Source organism: Mauremys mutica, chromosome 11 (assembly GCF_020497125.1).
Source record: "Mauremys mutica isolate MM-2020 ecotype Southern chromosome 11, ASM2049712v1, whole genome shotgun sequence".
In the NCBI taxonomy this organism is placed as follows: Eukaryota; Metazoa; Chordata; order Testudines; family Geoemydidae; genus Mauremys; species Mauremys mutica.
In genome coordinates this window covers 69966750-69994479 of record NC_059082.1, presented here as the reverse complement: position 1 = coordinate 69994479, position 27730 = coordinate 69966750, and the positions used below count along the sequence as shown (strand labels likewise).

The 27730-nt window shown below is 44.7% G+C and overlaps 1 protein-coding gene across 2 annotated transcripts in view; it reads right to left on the bottom strand.

The window, feature by feature from the left end:
* Positions 1–566: 566 nt before the first annotated feature.
* The window catches only part of LOC123343861 (acyl-coenzyme A synthetase ACSM4, mitochondrial-like), a 47572-nt gene continuing 20408 nt past the window's right edge, over positions 567–27730 (bottom strand). Inside the window, exons 1-14 of one of the 2 annotated variants that reach the window (XM_044979331.1) lie at positions 24490–24676; positions 18267–18535; positions 10654–10864; positions 10202–10409; positions 9007–9150; positions 7914–8070; positions 7213–7292; positions 6188–6311; positions 5585–5665; positions 5408–5509; positions 4830–4957; positions 4281–4380; positions 3120–3239; positions 567–2408 (exon numbers count right to left, since the gene is read on the bottom strand). In XM_044979331.1, the coding sequence (XP_044835266.1) occupies positions 2322–2408; positions 3120–3239; positions 4281–4380; positions 4830–4957; positions 5408–5509; positions 5585–5665; positions 6188–6311; positions 7213–7292; positions 7914–8070; positions 9007–9150; positions 10202–10409; positions 10654–10864; positions 18267–18467 (1743 nt within the window). In that variant the 5' untranslated portion in view covers positions 18468–18535; positions 24490–24676 and the 3' untranslated portion in view covers positions 567–2321. Of the gene's footprint in view, positions 2409–3119; positions 3240–4280; positions 4381–4829; positions 4958–5407; positions 5510–5584; positions 5666–6187; positions 6312–7212; positions 7293–7913; positions 8071–9006; positions 9151–10201; positions 10410–10653; positions 10865–18266; positions 18536–24489; positions 24677–27730 lie in introns of those variants that run through there. The other variant, XM_044979332.1, reaches the window with a different exon arrangement.

Sequence of the window (27730 nt, the reverse complement as noted above, 5' to 3'; positions counted from 1 at the left end):
TGTGCACATATTGTGGGGTACAAGGGGCTGGCTCCTAGAATATCCCTGGAATTGAGAGAGAGTGACCCTTCCTGACTGCAGCACCAAAGATAAAAGCTGAGGGGGAGACCGGTGGAGTTTGTTGTGGTAATGGAGACTGGAAGGAGAGGAGCCAGTTTGAAGGGGAAGATGGGGAGATTGATTTTGGCAGGTAGAGGGTATATCTACATACCAGCTGGGAGGGTGCTTCCCCGCACTCCTAGAGAGACATCTGCTGGCTCTGACTGAGTTAGTGCACTAAAAATAGCACTGGCCTCAGTGGCAAGGGTGGTGGTTTGAGCTAGCCTCCCTCAAGTACAATCCTGCCTGACTCCGTGGGTGCATACTAGGGCAGCTAACGTGAGCTGCCGCCTATGCTGCTATTTTTAGCATTCTAGCTCGAGCAGAGCTAGTGCGTGTCTTGTCTACATGAGATTGCACAGAGGAGGAAAGGAGGAGTATTGAGAGGTAGGTTTGGGAGTCATCAACCATGTCTTTGTGACACACTGATGTACATTTAAAAAATAAACCATCACCAAAACAGGGGGCAAAGTAAATATTGTGTTTATTGAACTTCTTTTGCATTCATTGCAGCAGTCTTTAGCACAGAAATTATTTCATTGGCATAGACAGGTGTTATTCCTAGCAAATAAATGTTGTTTTTCATTGCTCAAAATAGTCACATTCCAAATCTTGTTTTATAATCACAATAAAAATCCAGCTGCAGAGGGGTGTGACACACACTTCTAGGGATGCTGAGTGTAAAAGCTTTTCTCTCAGCTCCCAAGAAGGTGCTGCTCTCTAAAAATGTCTTGCTGTTTAGTGAATGGAGAAGGACAGCTGATTGTCAAAGACATTTTGTGAGCTAGTGAAAGATCACAGGCCAGAAAATTAAACTTTCTAGACTGGGCGAAGTGCAACACTTGGTGATGAAGAGTTAAGAATTGGTACGTCCTTAGAACTCAGCACTCTACAGCACATGCTACTGTAACAAACTGTGGCCATATGCCCACAGACACAACGTTATAGGAGAATTGGGTCAGCTAGTAAGCCATGTAGGACATTCAGAAAGTCTGTTCATTGACCCGTAATACAATCTAGATGACTATTGCATTAAAGGAGCCCACTGGTGGGCTTGTCCTGCCACATGTGGGTAAAATGGCAGAGAACCTGGGTTTGCTCTACCTGACTGGGTTTCACCTGTCCAACAGCAAGCCGTTCAGATCTTTCTGTCAGTGACTTGCAGAGGTGATGCAAGTATTTTCTCTACTCCTGGCCAAGATTAGAAGTGAGGCTGGGGAGCTAAATCTAGGCTGATTGCCTCTGTATTGGTTAGTGCTTGTTGATAAAGCGTGGCCATGGTATCAGCTGGATCAGATGGCCCACATTGTCAGCTGTACCTATATTAAAGTGTGGTATCTGGAGGTATCATCAGTTGAGCAGGCCTTTCCGTTTTCACATGGCTGGGTGTATTGGTCTATAGTTTGGATAAGGTAAATCATAACTTCTAAAGGACATCTCTGTATTTTTCTGCAGCTTGCAACACTGTCTCATTGATCTCAAATACGTTCCAGAACATAGATGCAACACAGCCAAATCCTAGATCTGAACACAATGGAGTTTGGGAAAGTTCAGGTTTAGCTCGGAACTCTGCTGCTGGCCCCTATCAATAAAATGCTTGAAACTGGAACCACATTTGGGGAAATTTGGTTTGCAACCAGATCGGAACTTTGCAGCTTGGGTTCATCATAGGATTCAATTTTGCAGCCTGGGTCCTTCTGTTAAATTTTCCAGGTAATGTAGGTGCTCATGATATTGGAAAAATCCAATAGAAAAAAGGCAATTATAACACAGAGATGCTTGTGACACCCTAAGAACCTCTCAATGCCAACTAGCAAATGGTTCTCTATTTCTGTAACAGCAGCTCAGAATCATAAAATCATAAAACTAGAAGGGACCTCGAGAGGTCATCTAGTCCAGTCCCCTGCACTCGTGGCAGCACTAAGTATTATCTAGAGACCATCCCTGGTCAGGCTGGCTATCACAACACTGGTTCAAGGTGGTTCAGGGACTAGGGTGCACCTATGGTTAATCTGCAAAGAAAAATGAGGCCTTGCATTGCCCTGAGGAGATTGTTTGGGTGACTAACAGACTGGTTAAGCATCAGCAAGTCTCTCTCTCGCTGGCAGTAGTGGGGGAAGGAAGGAGACAACAAGGTAACACACTTCGGGGCACCCTGAGAACTGGTACAACTTGCATGACATCATTGGAGTGAAAGAAGCTATATTAAACTCCCAACAATGTTACATTCGCCCCCATTCTTTGTTCCTTAACTCATTCCTCTTGATTTTCCCGGTGATTGTCTTGGGTAGCTGTTGGACAAATTCCATCTAATAAAAAACACAAAACAACTTAGTATGCTTCCAGTGATGTTTTGGGATTTTTTTTGGCAATGGTGGCTCTGACCCCATGTGGAAGAATGGGAGGACTCACATGAGTCAGGGCTACTTGCCTGACAGTTTCCAGAATCAGGCACTAACTAAGACCATGTCTACACTACAGCTTGTCGGCATAACTTATGTCACTCAGAGGTGTGAATAAACCGCCTCCTGAGTGACATAAGTTAAACCAACATAAGCGCTCGTGTGCACAGCGTTATGTTGGCAGGAAAGCTCCTCCCACCGACATAGCTTCTGCCATTCAAGGAGGTGTTTTTATTATGCCGATGGGAGAGCTCTTTCCTGTTAGCATAGAGTGTCTTCGCTTAATGTGCTACAGCGGAACAGCTGCCTGCATGATTTTATCCCTGGTTTGGAACATGGGGAGTATCTAACTAGGACATAACTGGCCCAGGAATATTTTTAAAGGTACAGGGGTACATTTATTAACAAACAATTTGATTAAAAACGGATGAAAGAGAAAAATAAATGAGATGTAGGAAAGTTTCCCTGAACCAAAGGGTCTCTCTAAATCTTGATCTCTCTCTTTTCGATGAGTAAAGGAATCTTTGTAGTTTTAAGTAAACCCAGAATGGTTCATTCTGGAGAGATTTAAGAAGGAGACGTATCCCATGTTAAAAATCACCGCTTGGGGGTACTTGCCTTTCTGGGATATTTGTATGGAGCGGTGACTTTCTTGACATGCTCCTGCAACTCAAGCGTTAATTTTTCCAGGTCACACGAGGAAAAGGCAGGTGACAAGACCACAAAAGCTTTCACCACCTACAGGGTAAAATCAGTAGTACCAAATTGACACCAGCAATTTATAGATATTGTTGGATTTAGTTCCCAGTTAGCAATATCGTTCCCAGAGCACGAGATGGTTAAGAGATGTGTGAAGACAGCAGTCTGTCTCTAAAACTGAGCACCAGCCTGTGAGTAGGCAGGTAAGTGAGAGAAGGGGTGCAAGGACTGTCCCCTCTGCCCTTCACAGCAGTGCAGGGCTCACGTGCAATTGTAGTTCTCACGATCACAATGGTTGTTCCTGGCTCGTGCTCCCACCGTCTCTAAAGCTGGCCACGCTGGTTAGGAAGCATGGCCGTGGCCTCGCTTCCCCCATCACACACACTAAGCAGCAGGGCTGGTGGGACTTAGGAAGGAGCACATGATGGAAGGGGGATTGCAGTGACTGTGCTCTGTGGGAGCTTCAGGAAGCTTTGATTTCTCTGAGGCACTGAGCATGCACTGGTCACACAACTCACACTGAGGCAGTACAGTTCCACTCCACAATGGCAGGACTGTGCTTTCAAGGCACTCTTGCGCCTAGTCTGCACACAGTTTTTGTCCTGGTATAACTATGCTGATGTGGGGTGATTTTTTTTTTCAATGTAACCACTAGTATGGATACAATTATACCAGTATAAAGTTGCCCTGTACCAGTATAGCTTATTCTCCTTTCAGTATGGGAATAGCTGTACCGATATCAGCACATTTCTACCAATAACTGCATCCACACAAAGGGTGCTGTACTGCTCTAACTATACCGGTATTGTAAAAAGTGTTACAACTTGTGTGTGTTGACAAGCCCTTAATAGCAGGAAGGTCTACTGATGGGAAAGTGTCTGTCACCATAATTATCTCTTGGGGAGAGACTGTGGAGGTGAATAAATAGAGCAAAGGGATGTACATAGGTTTCTGTTTATCACGCTGGTAAAGGACCATTCACACTGACGTGATGCTGTGCAACAGCTGCACTTTGTAAAGTGAATCACAAACTGTTTTGCCTCTATGAAATATTTTCCTCATCACTCTCAACCTCATTACCTCGCCTCTGAGGGGGTCTGGGCTGCTGACAGCAGCGGATTCTACTACAGCCGGGTGCTCTATCAAGGCATTCTCTACTTCAGATGGTCCAATACGATACCTAGGAGAGGAAAAGGAGGTATGTAATTATACTGATCTGCTGTGAATATGTCTTTTAACCAGTACCGGGGTACGAAAGAACTGATTATTGCCTAAGGACCCAACCAAAATCAGACCCATGTTGTGCTAGGTGTGCTGCAAAAAACTCCCTCCTCCAACAGACAAAGGGTGTCAGGAGAAACAGAGGCAGCAACTGACTTGACCAAGGTTACACAGCAGGGCAGTGGCAGAGCCAAGGATAGAATCCAGCTCTCCTGAGTCCTAGTCTAATGCACTAGTCATTGAACCATGCTGCCAAAATAAGACTATGTCTGATTCATTTGAATTCTTGTAAGTCCCCTTGTAAGTTACTTCATGCAAAAAACTCATCACCAGTTTCTCTGTTATAAATCTTATGCTCTATCATGCTAGAACTATACAAATCTTGAAAATCCAGTAAAACAAACTAACCCTGAAGAATTGATGACATCATCAGATCTTCCAAGAAACCAGAAATATCCTTCTTCATCCATTGTCCCTCTGTCTCCCGTGACAAAATAATTTCCACGTTCTGATGAAGCGGTTTTCTCAGGGTTATCCTGATAACATTTCACAAATGACAATTAAAATCTTTAGTGTAGTATAATCATAAATTCTCCTGTTTTACACACAACTGTAAAGTGATCAGACCTGTATAGCATATTAATGTATAGCAATGAAAGAGAAATAAATAACAATCCTTTGTCTTTAAATAGCACCTTTGGTAATAGAATCTCAAAGAGCTGTACAAAGGTGGGTATTGTAAACTCCACCTCATTGACGGGGAAAGGTTCAGACAGAGGTTCAGAATCTGGATCTAGATTCTTTTAACCTGGTACCATCTCTACCTTGAAGAGAGTTCCTTCAGATTCTCCTTAGTTGGGAGGACTGTTAGTCCAGTGAGTGACCTTGAGATTGGTGAATAGGCATAAAATCTGATGAAAATCTGGTTCTTTGTATGTAGTACGGAAGTATAGGGGTTTCCTAGGGTGGTAAAACAAGTTCCTTACTATGTACTTAGAGAAAAGACCAAGTGGCCTTTTAGGTTTGATTCTGATGGCAATTTCCCCTTCTTGTCCAGGAGGCAGAACATTAGCATTCTCATCTATGATCTAGAAGAAGAAAAACCTACTTCAGTAAAGCAAATAACTTAAACTGATATAAGACAGGAAGTTGTATTAACAAACCTGAACATCATAAAGGGGAACTGCCTTTCCCATTGATCCTGGTTTAATCTTCATCCCTTTGAAAACGGAACAAACTGTTCCCTGTAAAAAGAGAATTTTATTTCTGCAGAAATATTACAGATATTCAGTCAGGTTCTACAGCCATTAATTTTCCACTTCCAGTTCCAAACAGCTATGAATTAAGGGTTACAAAACCCCTGTGGGCTAGGCAGGTATTTTAAAGATTGGGACGGTGGAGTAACTTGCATGAGGTCACACAGCAAATCTGTGAAACAACTTGTAAAAGAATCCAGTTATCTTGACCCCCAGTCCTATATCTTAGCAACAACATCCTCCTTCTTCCCTATCACTTCACTCAGGATTTTCTCAGAAATCTTTACGGAAAGATGAAAGCACAAAAACTCCACCTTTTCCCTGAGCTCTACAAGAAAGCCATGTTTTCAAATCACCATAAATGTATAAGTTACTGTATTTTAATGGACTCTTCCTTGACATTTCAAGTAAGTAACAAATGGTTTCCTCTTGGTTTTTTTTAACCATACAACTCAAAAAAGCAAACCAAATTAAAACTAACACACACATTATTAACCCATTTGAACGTACTGTTTCTGTTTGTCCATATACTTCACAGATAGTCAGGCCAGTCGTCCTTTTCCACTGCTCCATCACTTCTGGGTTGAGTGGCTCCCCTCCACTCACACAGTGCTGCAGATTCATGAACTTGGAACTTAATAAGGATTTAAAAAATTATGAGAGTCACTGAAAGGCCATTGAGGGCAAAGGGGCCTGTTGCTGGATTCCAGTGGCTATTGGTGATAAGCACAGCAGCTAAAGGGCTTGCAAATGGCAACAAACAATAATGGAAAGCTCTTGGTTGAAAGAGCTAAATTCACTCGAGTACAGAAATCAGAGGAAGAGATTTCAGCTACTTTAGCTCCTGATTCTGCAAGGACACATGCCTGTGCTAAACTCTGACCAGTAGTCCCACTGAAATCAGCTCACATTCCTACTCAGTTACAGTCACAAGAATGGGCCATTATGAAAAACACATTGCTAAGGTATGAAAAACAAAATCCTTTGGTAACTGAAATGTATGGTAGAGAATTTTGCTAGTATTTGTTAGTTTACTACAAAAGATTACTCTTGAGTCCTGTCACTGCATGTGCAGAAGGACCATCTCTGGAGGGTTGTATTCCCAGCACTGAAGTCATGGCACTAACTAGTGTTTTTGACCCTGTTGTTAGCACTGTGTAAAACTTGACACACCAGCTCAGTCTACTTAAGTTTTCAGAAGGTCACCTATTACCGTGGAATCTGAGCATCTCTAAATGGGTTCGTGAGAACATTGTTTCTGGGTTTGATGCACTTGGCTTCACCCCCTTTGAGCTTTGCTAAGAATGTCAGCTTTGACCCCAACATTTTGGAGAGAAACAGTGGAAAATCCTGTGTATCCTTTATCTTTCATAATGAAACTATGAAATACCCACGCATTTCTCATAACTATCTTTTCAGAAGATGCTGGTTATACTGATGAAACTCAATATATTGTGCCAAGCACCTAGAACTGTGATTTCATTAAAATTTATCCAGGTGAGTATTGTTAGTAAGTCTTCTCTCTCCTGAAGTACCTGGTAAGATCATGCTGCACCAGCATGCGGAACAAAGTCGGAGCACCAAAGATAGTGGTGATGGGAAATCTGGAGAGAGTCTAGTGAAATAAAACAGCAAGATGAACAAAGTTTATATGTGAACTGCAGCAAAGATTACATTAGCTAAGGGAGTACGGGAGAGTGCGGGTGGGGGGGAAGTTCCCCCTTCTCTGCTAAAAACAGAGGGGAAGTCCACTCCCCAATCCCACCCTCCTCCTTAGCCAGTGTAGAGAGAGCTCCTTCTCCAGTTTCAAACTACTGTAATCACCGATATTATCAAATACTATCTCTCCATCGACTGTACCAACGTTCTGGCTGCCTTTTGGCTTTCCTCCCGAAATGCCTCTAGTTACTACAGCTGTTGAGTGTTACTTTACATTCCTGTTCTGGAATGCTATGAATAAAGAGTAAGTAATGACCTCAGGATTAGAGTTAGTTTTTCAACTAATCATTATTCTGTCAAAAATATTGATTTGTCTAAACTGAACCTGTGTCCATTCGATGAATTTTCTGACTTGAAAAAGAAGTTGAGAAAAGGTCAAAATTTAAACAAAACATTTTGATTGACCTGAAGTGAAAAATCCTAATAGGAGCTGCTCAGTTAATTCAAGATTTGTTTTCAGGTCTACCTTGCACATGGGGAAACTTCAACAGATCTACAGGATGACTTTTTTTCTTACATTTAGGATAGTTGTTGATTCAACCTGTGGAAGGCTGTGTACAAAGACACATGATCCGAAAACCCATGGATCAAGAACAGACCCCAGCGAAGCTATTATCCAGCCTGTATCTGATAAGCACCACATCATGTCTTCAGGAGTCAAATCCAGCCAGTATCTGATATGAAGAGAAAAGAGTGGTTATGGAAAAGTTTTTTTTTATAGACAATGGAACTAGAAATCAAGAACTTTAACTAGGTGTATACACATTAAACATTAACAAGGGTATTGCCTCATGATGAGCTTGTGGGCTCCATTCTCTTTGCAGGAATAACCCATGCAGGAGAGCTGGGGACTCTGAATTTAATCAGGGTGAATTTCCTGTGTGTTCTTCCATTGTTGCATGGGGGTGGGTGGGGGGAAACGAGGTGGTAGAGGAAGACATTGAGGATTCTATGGAGGAGGCTGGGAATTCCACTCTTTAAATTCATGGATCTCAGTGACTGTGCTGGGGGCAAAGGTGATCTGTGTCATGGAGTTCATAGAATCATAGAAGATCAGAGTTGGAAGGGACCTCAGGAGGTCATCTAGTCCAACCCCCTGCTCAAAGCAGGACCACTCCCCAGACAGATTTTTGCCCCAGATCCCTAAATGGTCCCCTTAATGATTGAACTCACAACCCTGGGTTTAGCAGGCCAATGCTCAAACCACTGAGCTATCCCTCCACCCCCATGACTTCTCTTGCCTTTGCACAGCTATCCAATCCCAAGATGCTCTGCAGCCCCAAGCACGTGGTATCTATAGGAGCTGTGCTTCTAGAGTGATCTCCAGTTGTAGGTTGTCACCTGAATCCCTCTCAAGAAATGCTGGGAGTCATTCCTTAATTCAAAATGGAAAGATGAGGTCTGATCCCACTTCCCTTTTAGACAGGGGGAGTTTTGCCAGTGACATCACTAGGGAGGAGGATTGAAGCCACACATTGCATATTTCTTACCCAATGCTTCTTAATCAGACCTTTGACCAAGATAACTGAGATACACCAATCAGACTCATGCATTCCACTCACACTCAGTTTGGCCCCATGTTATAAAACTACCAGAGCCACAGTCCTTACCTTTCACTTATGACAGGTCTAAAACCAAGACTGCCCTGGGAGTGTTCAGCCATTTTTGGAGAACCTGTGGTTCCGCTGGTAAAGTAGATAACCATTGGGTCTTGAATCTTTGTTTTAACGCAGATGTGATCAGCAGGTTGTGCTCTTTAAAAATAATTTTAAAAAAATTATATTCTTTAAAATATAGAATATAATGGTGGCTAAAATGGACACAGGTGCAATCTGCTGAGGTTTTGATATGCAAATGTGGATTTGCTGTTGCAACTGCCCTCTTTCCCATCCAGGATGAAGCTCCTCCTTTGTCCTTTGGATATTACTTCTCCCTGGAGAGAGCCCTGACTTTCTTTCATATAGCCTGCCTTACTCTAGTCTCATTTCTCATCTAGCATTAATTATATTAGCTGGATAGGATTTAAACAACAGAAAAGTTATTGAGACATCAGCATGGTAGAGTCTTCTTAAAGGAGAAAGAAGAGGAAGACACCAGGGAAGCTTCATGTAGGAAGCAAAAATTGATCTATTAGTGGGACAATCAAGTTGGGAGATGTGGATACCACATCATCACTTGCACTTCAGTGATTCTCAGAAAGGTAAGAAGGAGGTGAGGAATTGGGGTATAAATCAGGTAGTTACCTCTGGGTGAACACATTCAGAAAACAAAGTTCAAAATATGATCTAAACTCAATCCAAACATGTCAAGAGTTTAAAAAATGGATGAACTTTAAAGAAAATATCTCATTGCGTGTATTTTCTGGGTCCGCATAGGAGCAGAAATTCCAAACAACTATTAGAAATGTTATTCTTGTGATCTAGCTGACCAGGCTAGAATTTGGAAGCACAGAAATACTGCAAGAAATTCTGCAGTGAGACATCTAGTCTAGTTTTCAAAAGGAAGAGATTTGGAGATGTCCACATGAGCACCAAGGGCCATAGACACATTTGACCAAATTAGACAAAAACAACTTAGGTCTATTTCCTGCCTCTATTTCATGTACAGAATGCCCATAAGTAAGGAGAGGAGGGACCCACCTGGAAAGAGACTGCTGTTAGAAAACCAACTCTGATTTCGAAACATCAGCAAGGCTGTTGCAAAAAACTCCATTAATGCCTGCCTCTGTGTCTAATGGATACAATGTACTTTTGAGAAAGCCTCATTTTCTATCCTGTTATTGTAGCACTGTGAATGCCTACTTACTTGTATAGTTCATTAAAATTCAGCCACCCATCTCTTCTGCCTTCGGATACAATTAACTTGGTTTTCAGAAACTGGCAATCAGATGCAACTGCGTCCACTGCGGATGCCACCATATCATTGGTAATGATACACTTGGCCTTACAAGCCTGAAGTCTATACGAAATGTCTTTAGCTGTTAATTGAGAGGTCCCTAAAATAAGGCTGATTCCTGGAAGAGCAATAAGGTTATTTTTTAAGAGGACATTTTTAATTTGATCATTTTCCGTGTGGGAACATACCCAAAAATTATTCCCCAGCTTATACCAAAAATAAATTTGGATCAATATTGGCAAAAACTGAATAGTAGTTCATTAATGTATATAGTTGTTTTTTTTTCATAAAGAAGAAAACTAATACATTTCTGTTCTTAACATTTTTTAGCTATCTATCAAGTTGAGCAATCTGAAACTGACCTGTTCTCATACAAGCCACATTCACCAGCCACCATTCCGGTATCCGGGGCAGAATCAGCATAACTCTGTCTCCCTTCTGCAGACCACATATATCAGAGAGGACATTGGCCACTTTTCTGGAGTGGAATCCCAGCTCCTCAAAGCTCCACCTCACTTCATTTCCTCTTCCATTTACCCACCAGAAGGCTGGGTTTGATGATCTCTTTCCATCCTACAAAACAGCACAAGGGGTTAAAAGAGAAAGGATCATTTCAAATGCCAATCAAACTTGTGATGTGCATCTATCGATGAGTTTGCTGTGGATCTGTATATCCCATGGCGTGCACATTGGGGATCATCCAAAGCCCATTGAAGTCATTGGAAAAACTCTTGTTGACCTCACATAGCTTTGGATCAGCCCCAATTATTTCCAGTAATCTTTTACTTTTTCTGAGCCCTCGGAGTTTAACAGATCAACTGTCCCTAGTCTGAAGGCCTGTTCGGACTTTCACCTGAAGTCTCTAATGCTCAACATTAACACTCTTATGATATATCAGATGATATGAAATGCTTCACCTGTTACACCTCATTTTCTGGGCACAGAGTCAGAGGAATCTATTCAATGATGATGACAGAGACAGGGTGAAATGAAATGACATGAGCATGCTGAGGAACAATTCTGTCTCCTGCATGATGGACTCACAACAAAAAGGAGCAATGGAGCTGATTGATGGTAAGGACTTCCTCCATGATGATCTGTGCATTATTAGAATCTATTCTGGAGAGAGATAGCTGTGCCTTGGGGAAAGATTTCACCCTCAGTCAAATGAGGTCACTTTGTATGGGACTTTGACATTATTATTTCACTTATGTAAATAAAGGGTTTAAATAGGCTTCAGAGCACAGGTAGCCTGTTAGCTCTCAGTACAGGGCTGGCCTTACCATGAGGCGAACTGAGGCAGCTGCCTCAGGTGCCAGACTGTATGGGGGTGCCACTAGGACCCAGAGTGTAGAAAATTGTGTCTGCTGCTAGTTCATATGTATTCTCTGTGCTCTAGATGCACAGAGATGGTGGAGTGCTGTGCTGCATTTTTCTCTGCATCAACTCATCGATGGCAAATTTTGAAGCAACATCTGGGAACATCCTCTCTGACACTGAAACCACTGAGTTCCACATGATGGGAAAGTCGAGTGAAGGCAATAAAGCTTATTAAACACCAAATTGGGAAGACAGATGATGCCATAGTTGCCATTATGGAGGATAATGCTATGGCCTGGTCTACACTAGGACTTTAATTCGAATTTATCAGCGTTAATTCGAACTAACCGCTCAACCGTCCACACCAGGAAGCCATTTAATTCGAACTAGAGGGCTCTTTAGTTCGAATTTGGTACTCCACCCCGGCAGGTGGAGTAACGCTAAATTCGCACTTGCTAGCTCGAATTAGGCTTGGTGTGGATGCTAATCGAACTTAGCAGCTCCGGGAGCTATCCCACAGTGCACCACTCTGTTGACGCTCTGGACAGCAGTCCGAGCTTGGATTCTCTGGCCAGCCACACAGGAAATGACCCGCGAAAATTTGAATTCATTTTCCTGTCTGGGCGGTTTGAATCTGACGTTCTGGTTGCACATCGGGGCGAGCTCCGCAGCACCTGCAACGATGCAGAGCTCTCCAGCAGAGGAGTCCGGGCAATCCCAGACTAGAAAGAGGTCCCCAGCATGGACTGACCGGGAAGTCCAGGATCTGATCGCTGTGTGGGGCGAGGAGTCTGTGCTCTCGGAGCTGCGCTCCAACAAGCGGAACGCGAAGACCTTCGAGAAGGTCTCTAAAGCCATGAAAGACAAAGGATACAGCCGGGATGCGATGCAGTGCCGCGTGAAAGTGAAGGACCTAAGACAAGGGTATCAAAAAGTCAGAGCGGCAAACGGACGCTCCGGAGCCCAGCCCCAGACATGCCGCTTCTACGAGGCACTGCATGCCATTCTAGGTGGGTCTGCCACCAGTGCCCCACCAGTGACGGTGGACTCCGAGGACGGAATAGTGTACCGGGACAGTTCCCCCTCCCTGTTCGCCGATGGGGAAGATGAGGAAGGGTCTTTAGAGGACGGCGCAGGCGACATGGAACCCACTCCCGCTTTCCCTGACAGCCAGGATCTCTTCATCACCCTCACAGAGATCCCCTACCAACCCTCCCCGCCCGTTAACCAGGACTCGGAATCAGGGGAAGGATCAGGCGGTAAGTGCAACACACGTATAAACATTTATTTTTTATAACATTGTTATAGAAAAAATAGAAACAGTATTTACAAAATTCTAAATATTAAACTATAATATATATTAAATTATATGAAGAGAAGGTCCACACAAATGGACTTTAAGAAATTCTAAATATTTACAAATTAAAACATTCTAAATATTAAACTATAATATATATTAAACTATATAAAGAGAAGGTCCACACAAATGGGGATAGAAAAATAGTCCTCTAGCGACATTTCTACGAAGGTGTCATTCAGTTCCTCGCAAAGCCTCCGCATGAGGTTCGTCGGAAGAGGTCGCTTGTTGGGCGCTCCGTGGAAGCAGACTCTTCCACGCCAGGACATCCGAATATAGAGTGGAACCATCGCCTCTACTAGCATTGCTGCATATGGTCCTGGTCTGTGCAGTGCGTCCCGTAACATGCGGTCTTTCTGGGCACGAGTGACCCGCCTCAGGGTGATCTCGGTCTGCAAATACTGCATCTAAGTAGGGCAATTAGTGTAGTGTTACTATTGTTAATGGTTTACAATTAGGTTGCATAACAATGACCCTCGCCTAACAGCCACGTGCGAGAGTCCACAGAGAACAAGCATGCATTGATCGTTCCCGTGCGCTGGCGGGAGGGGCTGCTAAAGGCTTATCCTTTCTGCTTTGCACATTGCCTTTAGCAGGAGAGCACAGCTAACCAGTAACTGATAAGCAGTATGTACTGTAAGGCTTACCAGGACTTTGTGCAAGAGGGATGCAGCTATCTTTCCTCGCTTGTGCGCTCTCCAGTGCAATGGCGCCGCCAATGAGAGCGTATTCCGAAATCTCGGACTAGTTCTGAGATCTCCTGAGACTTGGTTCCCTCTTTGGTCTTGTTAACTGAAACTGACTAGACTGTGTTTACTGTTGGCAAACATGTATGTGTTCAAGGAAATCACCTACTTTTTCACATCACACAGCTTCGGCTCCTTCCCGGACTGCCCCGCCATCCCCCTCGCAGAGGCTGGCTCGGATTAGACGCCGAAAGAAAAAGACAAGGGACGACATGTTCCAGGAACTGATGGCCAGCTCCAGAGCGGAGGCGGCAGAGCAGAGACAGTCGAGGGAGAGCCTGTGTCAGCAGCATCGCACACACCTGGAACGGGAGGATAGGTGGCGGCAGGAAGACCAGCAGGCGACTCAAACGCTGCTTGGTCTAATGAGGGAGCAAACGGAGACGCTCCGGCGCCTTGTAGATGTTCTGCAAGACCGCAGTCAGGAGGAGAGAGCCCCCCTGCAGTGCATCTGCAACCGCCCTCCAACGCCAAGAAGTCCTGTCCCCCCCTCACCCAAAGTGACAAGACGGAGGGGCGGTAGGGGCCGTGAGAACTGTCCCTGCACCGCAGCACACCGATAATGTTAGAGACAACTGTCGCGCTGTAAATTTGTACAAGCTCTTTCTTTACAGCATCAACCAGTCCCAACTCCAAGTTCAAACCCCCCACTGTGTATTACATTATTAAAAGCGGTTTGGTGTTACTGACTGTTTCCGTCACGTTTCTGGTGTCAGAAGACTGTCTGTTGTTCTGTGGGGGGGGGGGGAATTGTAATGTCACTGCATAGCCCACAGTGCCATGCTACAGACTTGGCTGCAGGGTCAACTGCAGGGCACACACAGACTGCAGTCACTAGGCACCAGGGACAGTCTGTGTGGTGTATGCTGCCCCGGGTCTTTCCTTGATGTGTATGCTTGTGCAGGGTCCTGGTGCCTGACATCCCCGAATGTAAAGGCAGGCTTCCCTTCACATGCATTTGGACCGTAGTCACGATCCTCCCCGGTGCCACGAGCCCCAAAAAGAGACCTCATCCAGGGGCAGATACTCACCCTTCCCCCACACCCCTCCCCCCTTCCAACGCCCAAACCCACAGCCGTCATGGTAACCCCTATCCAAGGACAGCACCCCTCGCCCCTTCCTGCAAACCCACCCATCAGTGCACACCTTAACCAGCACAGAATGCTTCCATGTTTCAACGAATAAACAGAAATGCAAAGTCAACGAAAGATTTATTATTAATTACTAAAACATGTCCTTAGTTTTAAAACGTCCTTGGGAAGTGGGGAAAACTTGGTTTATGATCAGGCTCTCTTAAAATCAAGTGGACAGTCACAGGTTACCCTGCTCTGCGAGGAAACTCGCTTTCAAAGCCTCCCTGATGCATATCGCTTCCCGCTGGGATATTCTCTCAGCACGGGTGTCTGGCTGATCGTAAACAGCAGCCAGGCGATTTGCCTCAACCTCCCAAGCGGCCAAAAAGGTCTCGCCCTTGCTCTCACAGAGATTGTGGAGCACACAGCAAGCAGCAATAACTACGGGGATATTCTTTTCGCTGATGTCCGAGCGAGTCAGTAAGGTCCGCCATCTCCCCTTGAGACGTCCGAAAGCACACTCCACCACCATTCTGCACTTGCTCAGCCGGTAGTTGAAGAGTTCCTTTTCAGTGTCCAAGGCGCCTGTATAGGGCTTCATGAGCCAGGGCATTAGCGGGTAGGCCGGGTCCCCGAGGATCACTGTAGGCATCTGCACATCCCCAACCGTTATTTTGTGGTCCGGGAAGAAAGTGCCTGCCTGGAGGCGTCTAAACAGACCAGAGTTCCTGAACACACGCGCATCATGAACCTTGCCCGCCCACCCGACGTTGATGTTGGTAAAACGTCCCCTATGGTCCACCACAGCTTGCAGCACCATTGAAAAGTAGCCCTTTCGGTTAATGTACTCGCTGGCCTGGTGGGCTGGTGCCAGGATAGGGATGTGAGTCCCATCTATAGCCCCACCGCAGTTTGGGAATCCCATCGCGGCGAAGCCATCTATGATGGCCTGGACATTTCCGACAGTCACTACCTTTGAGAGCAGTTGCTCAACGATTGCGTGGGCTACTTGAATGACAGCAATCCCCACGGTAGATTTGCCCACGCCAAAGTGGTTCGCTACTGACCGGTAGCTGTCTGGCGTGGCAAGTTTCCAGAGGGCTATGGCCACTCGCTTCTGCACAGTCAGGGCTGCTCGCATCCTTGTGTCCTGGCGCTTCAGGGCAGGGGACAGCAAGTCACACAGTTCAAGGAAAGTGCCCTTACGCATCCTGAAGTTTCGCAGCCACTCTGTGTCATCCCAGACCTGCAGCACTATGCGGTCCCACCAGTCTGTGCTTGTTTCCCGGGCCCAGAATCGCCGTTCCACACCATGAACTTGACCCATTGCCACCATGATCTCCACTGCCCGGCGTACCCTGCTTTGTGAGAGGTCTGCGCCACTCTCCTCACCGTGCTGCCGGAGCCTCCTCGCCCGGTTTCTCAGCATCTGACTGTGGAAGAGGTGGACGATAATGTGCGAGGAGTTGACAACGGCCATAAGTGCAGCGATGATCGCAGCGGGCTCCATGCTCGCAGTGCTGTGGCGTCCACGCTGTAACCGACCAGAGAAGGGCGCGAACAGATTTCCCGCCGGCGCTTTCAAGGAAGACAGGGAGGGCGGGATTGACGGTTCAATGACGACACATTTTTCCCCCCAGCATGCATTGGGGGGAAATCCCACAATTCAAATGGGCAGCGGGGAGTGCGGGAACTGTGGGATAGGTTCCCACAGTGCACCGCTTCCAAAGTCGAAGCTGGCCCCGTGAATGTGGACTAAGAAGTTCGAATTTGTGTATTTAGTATGGATACACAAATTCGACTTATTAAGGTCGAATCCACAAATTCGACTTAAGTAGATTCGAAATAGTCCTGTAGTGTAGACAAGCCCTAAGACAGGAACTGTTCGTGGGAGAACAGTTGCAGAGGGAAATGGAATCACCAGAAACATACATAACTTCAAATTTCTGTGTGGCTTAGTGTTGTGGCATGACATACTGTTGGAAATAAATGTTGTAAGCAAGAGACTCCAAGGTGTTGACCTCGATATGTCTGGAGCAATGGAACAACTGGACAAAGCAAAGTCATACCTACAGTCTTACCGGTCAGATGAGGGATTTCAAAACGTTCTGAACAGTGCACAGAAGTTGGCAGAGGACCTTCACAATGCCTATTTTCCCACCCATTCAAGAATACAAGAGTCACCGAAGAAGAAGACATTTTGATTACGAGGCACAGGATAATCCCATAAGAGACCCCAAACAACAATTCAAAGTTGAATTCTTTAACCAGGTGCTCGATTGTGCAAGACAGTCAGAAGAAGAACGTTTCATGCAGCTCAAGGAACACAGCAGTATATTTGGGATGTTGTATGATATTCCAAAACTCCTCACTATATTTGAAGAAGACCTACACCAGCAATGCAGGGCACTAGAGACAGTGTTGATACATGATGACATGCACAATATTGATGCAAGTGATTTAGGTGATGAACTAAAAGCCCTTTCAAGATACATTTCAGCAGGATCAACTCCCAAGACTGTTCTGGAATACATGTGCACAAATAAGATAACCACCCTCTTTTCAAATGCTTTTGTTGCTCTGTGTGTACTTCTAACACTTCCTGTAACAGTTAGAATAATAGAATATCAGGGTTGGAAGGGACCTCAGGAAGTCATCTAGTCCAACCCCCTGCTCAAAGCAGGGCTAATCCCCAGACAGATTTTTACCTGAGTTCCTTAGGTAGCCCCCACAAGGATTGAACTCATAACCCTTGGTTTAGCAGGCCAATGCTCAAACCACTGAGCTATCCCTCCCCCCTTGCTAGTAGAAAACACAGCTTTTCCAAGCTGAAGCTAATAAAAACACATCTACGCTCCACAATGACACAGGAGAGGCTGGTCGGCCTTGCAACCATCTCAATAGAGCATGAGCTGGCCCAGACTGTGGACCTTGAGGAATCAGTTAAAATCTTTGCAAACAAGAAGGCACGGAAAGCACCACTTTGATTATTCAAAAATGCAGACAAGAAAAGTTACATTTGCTGGTCAGGCGTTTGAAAGTTAAGTGTTACTTAAAATTTTTGAACAAGATATTTTAAGTTGTTAGTTCTCCTTTATTGGGGTAGGTAGCAGAGCAGTACCATGAGAGGAGCAGAACAGGAAGAAGGCAGAATTGAGACCTTTCAAAGTTTTGGCCCAAGCGAGGGGGCATGGTGGCATCATTTGATCTCCCCGCCTCACGTGCCAAAAGTTGTGGGCTGGCCCAGCTTAACCTTCCCGCTGTACCTATGCAAGGAGTCTCAATAGGACTTTGATGGGAGAAAAGTGAACAAGATTTAGCCCAAGGAACCCAGCCCGTCTAATGATAAAGCACGAGAAACATGATTTATTTCAAATGCAAATTATCTTCAGAAACTGATATGTCTTTTAAATCAATGACAAAAATAGTTATTCAAAAAGAAATAAAATCTCTAATCTGCCCAATGACAGAGATTTTACCTTTTCCATCTGAGACCATTTATCCAGCACATCACTTGCAAAGTTAAAGTATTCGGGCACTTGCTGTTCACCCTGCCTGATAGATTCATTCTGCGAAAACGGCTCTGGGGCAAGAAGCTTGGGCTGTTTATGGAAAAGCCTACAACTTGATTTGGGAATCCACAAGGATTTGAGACTCTGTAATTTAAGCAAAGTCTTCATGGTAGCAGAGGATTTGTCAGGTTGTTTTAGACCACGTAAGAAAATAAATAAAATAGTTGTTGTGGATCCTGAAACAAAAGAAGAGACAAAAACAACAGTTATCATCATCCTGAAAGTTGTCTGACAAACAAGCAAAGATAGAGGGTCTAATTCTGGTTTGGTGTATTAATCTGTACAAATCTCTTATAATAAGCATGGTCCATCTGTAGTTTTTAATAGAATGTCAGTAAAGAGGCTCACACTGTTTGGAAAAACCATTCATTTACTTGGCTTATTTATATCTTGCACCACCAAGTCCTTAAGAATTTAGCTGTCTGCAGCATTAATCTTGGATCTTATTTGCAGCTTCATGGCTGTGGATCTGTATATCCCATGGCATGTACTGCTCCTTAGAGGTGCTAATCACTCACAATTCTTATTGAAGTCAGTCAGTGTCATTTAACACGCACTGATGTCCGTATCCAAGAATGGTGACACTTTGTATTCTCCACCTGCTAAAACTACCCTGATTTCTTTAACTTTCCTGTGTGTAGCATGTACTTAGCTGATGTTTTCCAAGAGGTTTCCACAACAATCCTCACAGACTTTTCCTGATCAATGAGCAGGGCCAGCTCCAGGTTTTCTGCCGCCCCAAGCGGCGAAAAAAGAAAAACAAAATAAAGCTGCGGTAGCCACTCTCTTCGGTGGCAGTTTGGTGGCAGGTCCTTCACTCCGTCTCTTCCTCTTCAGTGGCATGTCGGCGGCAGCTCAAACACGAAGAGAGGGACTGAGGGACTGGCCGCCGAATTCCTGCCCCAAGCACCTGCTTCCTTAGCTGGTGCCTGGAGCTGGCTCTGTCAATGTGCTAGAAGACTACCTCATTCATCACATAGATCCCAGTCCAGCAAAGCACATAAGCATGTACCTAACATTAAGCATGTGTATTAGTGTTAACTTCAGTGGGACTATTCAGGTTCTTAAAGTAAACACACGCTTAAACACTTTGCTAGATTAGGGCCACATTCCCCAATTTGGTTCTTTGCTATAAGATAGGTCTACATTTGTCTTACATTGTATACATCTCCCATCTGAATTCACAGGAATGATTCCAAATGCTTCGGAGTCCATTTACATTCTTCCTTGATGTATGTGCCTTCTCTCTTTCTCTCTCTTTAGTATTATCACAAACATGGAGATCTTGGCTTCAATCCTTTTGCCAAATGGTATGCACATAATGAACACTCAGGGTACATTACGTGCTCCCAGCTCAGGTAGATGGACACGTACTAGCTCTGCTCAAGTTAGCACACTAAAACTAGCAGTGTAGCTGGGGGGAGTAAAGGCACCAGCTTGAGATAGCCACCTGAATGCAACCCCATCCAGACACTCTGCGTATATACTTGGTGACTAGCCAGAGCTATCCCTGGCTAGACTGCTATTTTTAGCATGTTAGCTCAAGCAGAGCTAGCATATGTTTGTCTACCTAAGCTGGGAAGCATGCTCCTACCTGCAAAGTAGATGTACTCTTAGAGGCCTGGTCTATACTACGCGTTTATACTGAATTTAGCAGTGTTAAACTGATTTAACCCTGCACCTGTCCACACAACGAAGCCCTTTATATCGATATAAAGGGCTCTTAAAACCGATTTCTGTACTCCTCCCCGACGAGGGGAGTAGCGCTGAAATCAGTGTTGCCATGTCAGATTAGGGTTAGTGTGGCTGCAATTTGACGGTATTGGCCTCCAGGCGGTATCCCATAGTGCACCATTGTGACCGCTTTGGAAAGTGATCTGAACTCGGATGCACTGGCCAGGTAGACAGGAAAAGCCCTGCGAACTTTTGAATTTCATTTCCTGTTTGCCCAGCGTGGAGCGCTGATCAGCATGGATGGCCATGCAGTCCCAAATCCAAAAAGAGCTCCAGCATGGACCGTACGGGAGATACTGGATCTGATCACTGTATGGGGAGACAAATCTGTTCTATCAGAGCTCCGTTCCAGAAGACAAAATGCCAAAGCATTTGAAAAAATCTCCAGGCTATGATAGACAGAGGCCACAGCAGGGACTCAACACAGTGCTGTGTGACAAGCGTAATGGAAAGCCAAAGAATCAAATGGACGCTCATGGAGGGAGGGAGGGGGTACTGAGGACTCCAGCTATCCCACAGTTCCTGCAGTCTCCGAAAAGCATTTGCATTCTTGGCTCAGCTCCCAATGCCTGAAGGGTCAAAAACATTGTTGCCAGTGGTTCAGGGAATATGTCGTCAATTTACTCCCCTTCCCCCGCCCCAAAGAAAAGGGAAAAAAATCATTTCTCGCCTCTTTTCAATGTCACCGTATGTCTACTGGATGCTGCTGGTAGATGGGGTGCTGCAGCGCTAAACAGCAGCATCCTCTCCCTTCCTCTCCCTGGTGGCAGACGGTATGGTACAATATGACTGATAGCTGTCCTCGTCATCATCCTGTGAGTGCTCCTGGCTGGCCTCGGTGAGGTCAGCCGGGGGCGCCTGGGCAAAAATGGGAATGACTCCCGGTCATTCCCTTCTTTAAGCTTTGTGTCCTGGAGATTCAGTCCTGGCAGATGGCGCAATAGGGCTGGTAACCGTCCTCATCATAGCAGCGGGAGGCTGTGCTCCTCTCCCCGCTACCTTTTAATGAGTAATGGAGATGTCCTGCCTGGATTATCATAGCAGCTGGAGCCTGCCTCCCCCTCATTTTATCTCACTAAAAAGTCAGTGTTTCTTATTCCTGCATTCTTTATTACTTCATCACACAAATGGGGGGATAACTGCCACGGTAGCCCAGGAGGGGTGTGGGAGGAGGGAAGCAATGGGTGGGGTTGTTGCAGGGGCACCCCCTAGAATGGCATGCAGCTCATCATTTCTGCGGGATATCTGGGGCTCTGACCCGGAGTGGCTGTGCTCTCTGGTTCTCTAGTAGACTTGCCCCATATTCTAGGCAGGACGGACTCTATTTTTAGACAAAACATAAAGAAGGGAATGACCTGGGAAGTCATTTCCATTTTTGTCCATGCGCCCCCGGCTGACCTCAGCGAGGCCAGCCATGAGCACCCATGAAGGAAAGCAGACGGTACAATATGACTGGTAACTGTCATCGCCAATTTCCAAAGCAGCAGATGGTGCAATAGGGCTGGTAACCATCTCTGTTACCTTGCAAAGGCAAATGAATGCTGCTGTGTAGCACTGCAGTACCGCCTCTGTCAGCAGCATCCAGTACACATATGGTGACAGTGACAAAAGGCAAAACAGGCTCCATGGTTGCCATGCTATGGCGTCTGCCAGGGCAATCCAGAGAAAAAGGGCGCAAAATGATTGTCTGTCATTGCTTTCATGGAGGAAGGATTGAGTGACGACATTTACCCAGAATCACCTGCGACACTGTTTTTGCTCCATCATGCATTGGGATCTCAACCCAGAATTCCAATGGGCGGGGGAGACTGCGGGAACTATGGGATAGCTACGGGATAGCTACCCACAATGCAACGCTCCGGAAATCGACGCTAGCCTTGGTACATGGACGCACACCGCCGAATTAATGTGCTTAGTGTGGCCGCGTGCACATGACTTTATACAATCTGTTTTAAAAAACCAGTTTCTGTAAAATTGGAATAATCCCATAGTGTAGACATACCCAGAGAGTGCTTTAAGTGTACCTGGAGCATTACATGTCATGGAATAAAACACAGGCCCTGCCCTGCAGAGCTTGCAGTCAGAACATTTACCAGTGGCGACCTAAAGGCCTATCAAGGTATGAAAATTGTTTTCTGTCTCCCCACCCCTCCCATTCATGAACCCTTTTCAAGTTTCTGGAAGATATGCTTTAATCAAACGGAAGTTCTTAGACTAAGTACAAAAGTAACTGGGTGAAATTCTATGGCCTGTGTTATTCAGAAGATCAGACAAGATGAGCTAATGGTCCCTTATGGCCTTAAAAATCTATGAATTAAATAGAAAAAAAAATCATTTATAGCTGTGCTCTGGATCAAGTTAATTCCATGTGTAACTATATGAAGTCACACTGAGTGAGTTTTGCCCTTTGTCCCGGTTTTCTATTCAGCACCATATTTACTCCACCTCCAGTTTCTAAGCTTAGCTTAACTCTTTCTCTAATCTGATGTGGAACTTTCTCAAAAGCGCATAGACTATCCTAGTACTATTTATCCTCAGAATATCCCCTACCACAGCAGTAGTATAGTCAAAGCACATCAGCAAGTTGGCCCCCTTTCTGCATGACTACTTGTTAGCTACTATTCAGCAAAACAAGGTCTTCTCCAACCACACCCCTCAAGATACTTTCCAAGGGTTCCCTCCATTAATGCAGTTTAATTCACTGCCTTGTAGTTTCTAGTTTGTCCCTTGAGTCCTTCAACATTTTATTTCCAACCTTGTAGTCTTTAGGAATCTCACCCTAATGATTCCTTGATCAAGTCTTTTAGTACTCACGGATGTGTGTTTCCTCAACCCTATGCTTTGTCTCCTTTTCACAGCATCTATTCTTTTTAGAACCAGTTTTGCTTCCCGCACACTATTTGCTGTAGCACCGCCTAAAAAATTGATCAGGGCTTTATTCCCAAAGGCAAAATAACTATTTAAACAGCTGGACTCTTTCCTTGTTCCTCAGCAGGAGCTGTCTCACCAATGTTTAACCTGTGTATCGGGAGAAGGTACCCAATGAACCTCTAACACACTGCTCTTTCCAGCGATGTATGACTGCATTGAAGGAAATTTTGTGGGCCTGACACTGGATTGACATTCATCCTGTGAGATTTAATGACTTCTGTGGAGGCAATGAAGCCTAGTAAGAGGTATTTGTATCATTCACAATAAAAAAAAATGCTAATTATTGGACAGTCTTCATGGAGGGGATCATTTTTTACTTTGTAGTTGCAGAAAACCTAGCACAGTGGGGCTCCAGTCCTGATTGTAGTACAGTAACGCTGGGGGCCTCCAGATGAATACAATCATCATCATCATCATCATCAGGAAGTATTAATGCAGGAAATAAGTTTTATGCTGTTCTCATATCTTGCTGGCAAGTAAAGTTAAATAAAAACCCAAAGCAAAACTTGTTACCGTGTTTCAAAGATTTCACTGCTTAAATCGTTCACTGATTACTATTTAAGAGTATTAAGTTAGACCTTATTTTTTTGTTAAACTAACTTAAAATTAACAGAGTCAGTCATATTGTTAACCAAGTCTAATTCCTGCTAATTAAAATGTGACATGATTAATCTGGTTTATATACCTGACCAAACAATGATGCTATTAGTGTCACTACATAGTTAAAGGAGGACTTGTGGCAGAGACTAACAAATTTATTTTAGCATAAGCTTTCGTGGGCTACAGCCCACTTCATCGGATGCATAGAATGGAACATATAGTAAGAAGATATATATACAAACAGAGAATATGAAAAGGTGGAATGGACTTAATCCCTTCCCTCCCCCAAATTTTTTTCACCCAAAATGGATATTATTGAAATTGTCTATTTAAAAAAAAGGAATTTACTAAAGACCCAGTTTGCAGTAAAAAATTGACAGTTTTTAGTAAATGAAAAATTTCTTCAGCAGTTTCAGTGATGATTTCAATCAAAAATATCATGGAAAATTTCACAAAGGGTAAAAAATGGTTTCATTTTTACCCCTGAAAAACAGAACCAATTGCAAAATGTTGAATGTTTTCTCAATTATTTTTCTGTTTTTTGACTGGCTTTCACTGTATGGTAGCAGCTCCTTTCCATATATTGATTTTTAATTTTTCTTCAACAGTGTGTTGTAATGGTGAAAATTACACACAAACTACTAAAGAGAACAGACGCTGCTAAGAAGCATTTGCCTTATTCTTTTAAAATAATATGTCAAAACGTTAAGGGAAAACTTTTCCAAATTGGGATTTCTCAGGTGAGCAAAAATCTCAGATACTTTCTCCATAAGAGAAATTACAGCAGATTCTGACACTTTCTCCAGTTCAGTTACAGCAGAAAATGAATTCAAGAAATTAAATATGAGAAAAAGAAAAATCTCACCCAATAGTGTTGGGTCCTTTGAAGAGTTGTATAAATCAGTTCATTTTTTTCTAATGAAGTTGAGGACACAGGCAAACCAACACATTCTACTGTTGTGGAAAAATTTACCACGTGTTGTGTTTGGATCAGAACAGCCTGAGGCTTCTTTATTCAAGCATGCAGGGAGAGACAACCGGCCTGGATGCTCTCTCCCTAGCAAAGGAACACGGAAGCTTATATAGCTCAAAGACAACATCTAGCTAAGCACGCTTCGTCATTCATATTTTTCCCTTATTAGGAATACAGAAAAACAAGTTTCCTGTTTATTAACAGGTTGTTCTTTTGCAGTTAACGGCTTTCCTAACACTTATTGTTACGACTACATTTTGTAAGGTCAGCTTTTGCAATTGCTTTACTTTGGAATTTTCCTTACGCTCTCCTCCTGTCCTTTGGCCACATACACAGTTTTCTTGACCAGAGTTGAGGCCTAGTATTATTTTTTCTTTACAATTCCTCCTTTGGTGCCTCTTTGGCACCACCGTGGCCTAAACTTCCACATTCATGAGTCTGTCAATTTCTGATTCTAAATCAGCTTTCTGGGTTTTAGTTGAATGCAATGGCAACGCTTGGTTAGTATGAACATGGAAGGTGCTAGTATTACCATGTCCTTTACAACAACAACAACATAATCCTAAACTAAACAACAACATTAAAAGCATTAACATTCCCATTGTAATAACATGTTGTATAGCCTTAGTCACAGAACACAACAAATCAGACTTATTACATAAAGCATACACTCTATAGGCTGTATGAAAAGCATTCTTTTCAATTTGCTATATATTTTGGAGCATATGAATTTTCCCTTGTAATTCAGAAATTTTCCAGACCTCTGGTAGGAGTGAAAGCAAATTTTGGAACCGATCAGGTAATAATGCAGTCCAATTAAAGGGTATCTGAAACTTAAGGGCTGATTGTAGAATTCTATCCGAAGGCCAATAAATAATATTATTGCCTGCAGCAATGGTGAGATTAAAATGTATGTCTTGCAAAGTGGTGGCCTTAACATACACACAGCTGTCCTTTGCTTGGAAAAGCAGTTCCTTGTCCCATACCCTCCCAACAAACACTGTCATGAACAGTGACAACTTCCCCAGGTTTCAGTTTACGTACACACTGAAGCTGTGGGGGTTCTAATGGCCAGAGTGTCCATTGACTCCCCATCCCTATCCAAATGTCAGGTGTTATTCCAGGAGCACTGACTATAAATTGGTTAGGCATACCAGGTAGCTTAATTTCCCAAACGTCTCGGTGAATTATCCAATCCCACATGCCTCCTCCCTATGGACCCAGCAGGATTCTGTATGCGGGAGCCCACATCCCTCCAATTGGTCTTGTAGTGAGGTGGCCTGGATCCCAGCCACCCTGGAGGGGGACTAGCCCCTCCAGACGCCAAAGTGGGCGGAGCCAGTGGAGCTTGCGCCTGCCCCCCAGAGGTCAGGGTGCAGGACAGGAAATACAAAAGCTCAAACCCAGAGCTCACTAGAGGCCCCGGCCGCTGGAGAAGCCAGACGCCTGTGGCCTAGCTCCCGGTTGGGAGACTCCTGCAGCTTGCGGCTGACCTGAGGACTGGCCCGACGCCGACCAGACCCTAGAGAAGCCGGTAAACCTGCCGCTGGCAAGTTACCCAGAGGAGCTGCCAAGCTTTCCGCTCGCCGGGTACCCAGAGGAACCCATGGTGCTTGACTCATTGCAAGATTCCGTCCAGATGCAGGTACCTGTGGATGGGGAGGTAGAAAGTAGCCCGGGGGCAGCTGACCCTAGTCTGGCTGCAGCACTGCCAGAGCCAATGTCATTGTGTTGCAGTCAGGATCCCCACTGACGCAGCAGCGGGTCGTCTACTGCTGCTAGGGCCCCGGGCTGAGATGCAGTGGGGTGGCAGTCTCCCCCGCTCCCTGGTCCTTCAGAGCTAGGACCTGGGCTTACTATTGAACTATCTGCTCAGCCCCCGCCTAAGGGCCTGAGCTCCTGACTGTTTGCTGCCCCGCCCTGACCCAGGGCCTGGGCCTATTATTGAACTGTTTGCTCAGCGCCTGCCTAAGGGCCTGAGTTCCTGACCGTTTGCTGCCCAGCCCTGACCCAGGGCCTGGGCCTATTATTGAACTGTTTGCTCAGCCCCTGCCTGAGGGCCTGAGCTGGTGACTGTTTGCCATTGCAGAGAGAAAGAGAATGTTTCCCACGCCTACTGCCCCCATTCTTTGTTCCTTAACTCATTCCTCTTGATTTTCCCGGTGATTGTCTTGGGTAGCTGTTGGACAAATTCCATCTAATAAAAAACACAAAACAACTTAGTATGCTTCCAGTGATGTTTTGGGATTTTTTTTTTGCAATGGTGGCTCTGACCTCATGTGGAAGAATGGGAGGACTCACATGAGTCAGGGCTACTTGCCTGACAGTTTCTAGAATCAGGCACTAACTAAGACCATGTCTACACTACAGCTTGTCAGCATAACTTATGTCACTCAGAGGTGTGAATAAACCACCTCCTGAGTGACATAAGTTAAACCAACATAAGTGCTCATGTGCACAGCGTTATGTTGGCAGGAGAGCTCCTCCCACCGACATAGCTTCTGCCATTCAAGGAGGTGTTTTTATTATGCCGATGGGAGAGCTCTTTCCTGTCAGCATAGAGTGTCTTCGCTTAATGTGCTACAGCGGAATAGCGTGCATAGGTACAGCTGCGCCACTGCAGTTCTGTACGTGTAGACGTGCCCTAACGGACTGCACATACAATTTCCCAAGATGTTCTGGGTTTTGTAAGAAACCTAAGATGGATACTTCCGGGGCTGTCTCTAATATGTTTACTCCAAAGCCAAAGGGACAAATCGTTCATCAGTTTTCAATTAGGGAAATTTCCACTGACATCACTGGAGTGTTCCTGAGTAAGGCGTAGGTAAAAGCTAAGTAAGAAGCTGATGATTTTACCCCTGGTTTAGAACATGGGGAGTATCTAACTAGGACATTCTACCTGGCCCAGGAATAAAATTAAAGCTCTTTATATTTAACAGACTGGATTAGAGTCTGGAAAAACAGCAAACTAAATGAATCCTGCCTTCACTGAAGTTGACTGCAAAACTCCCATTGACGTCAGTAGGGGAGGAGGAGAACAGCCAGCTGGTGCCCCCAGAAGACCCACGGGATGGGGAGGGGAGAGGAGAAGAGAAGCCATTGTGCTGTCAGCAGGCATGTTGAGCAGGGCTAC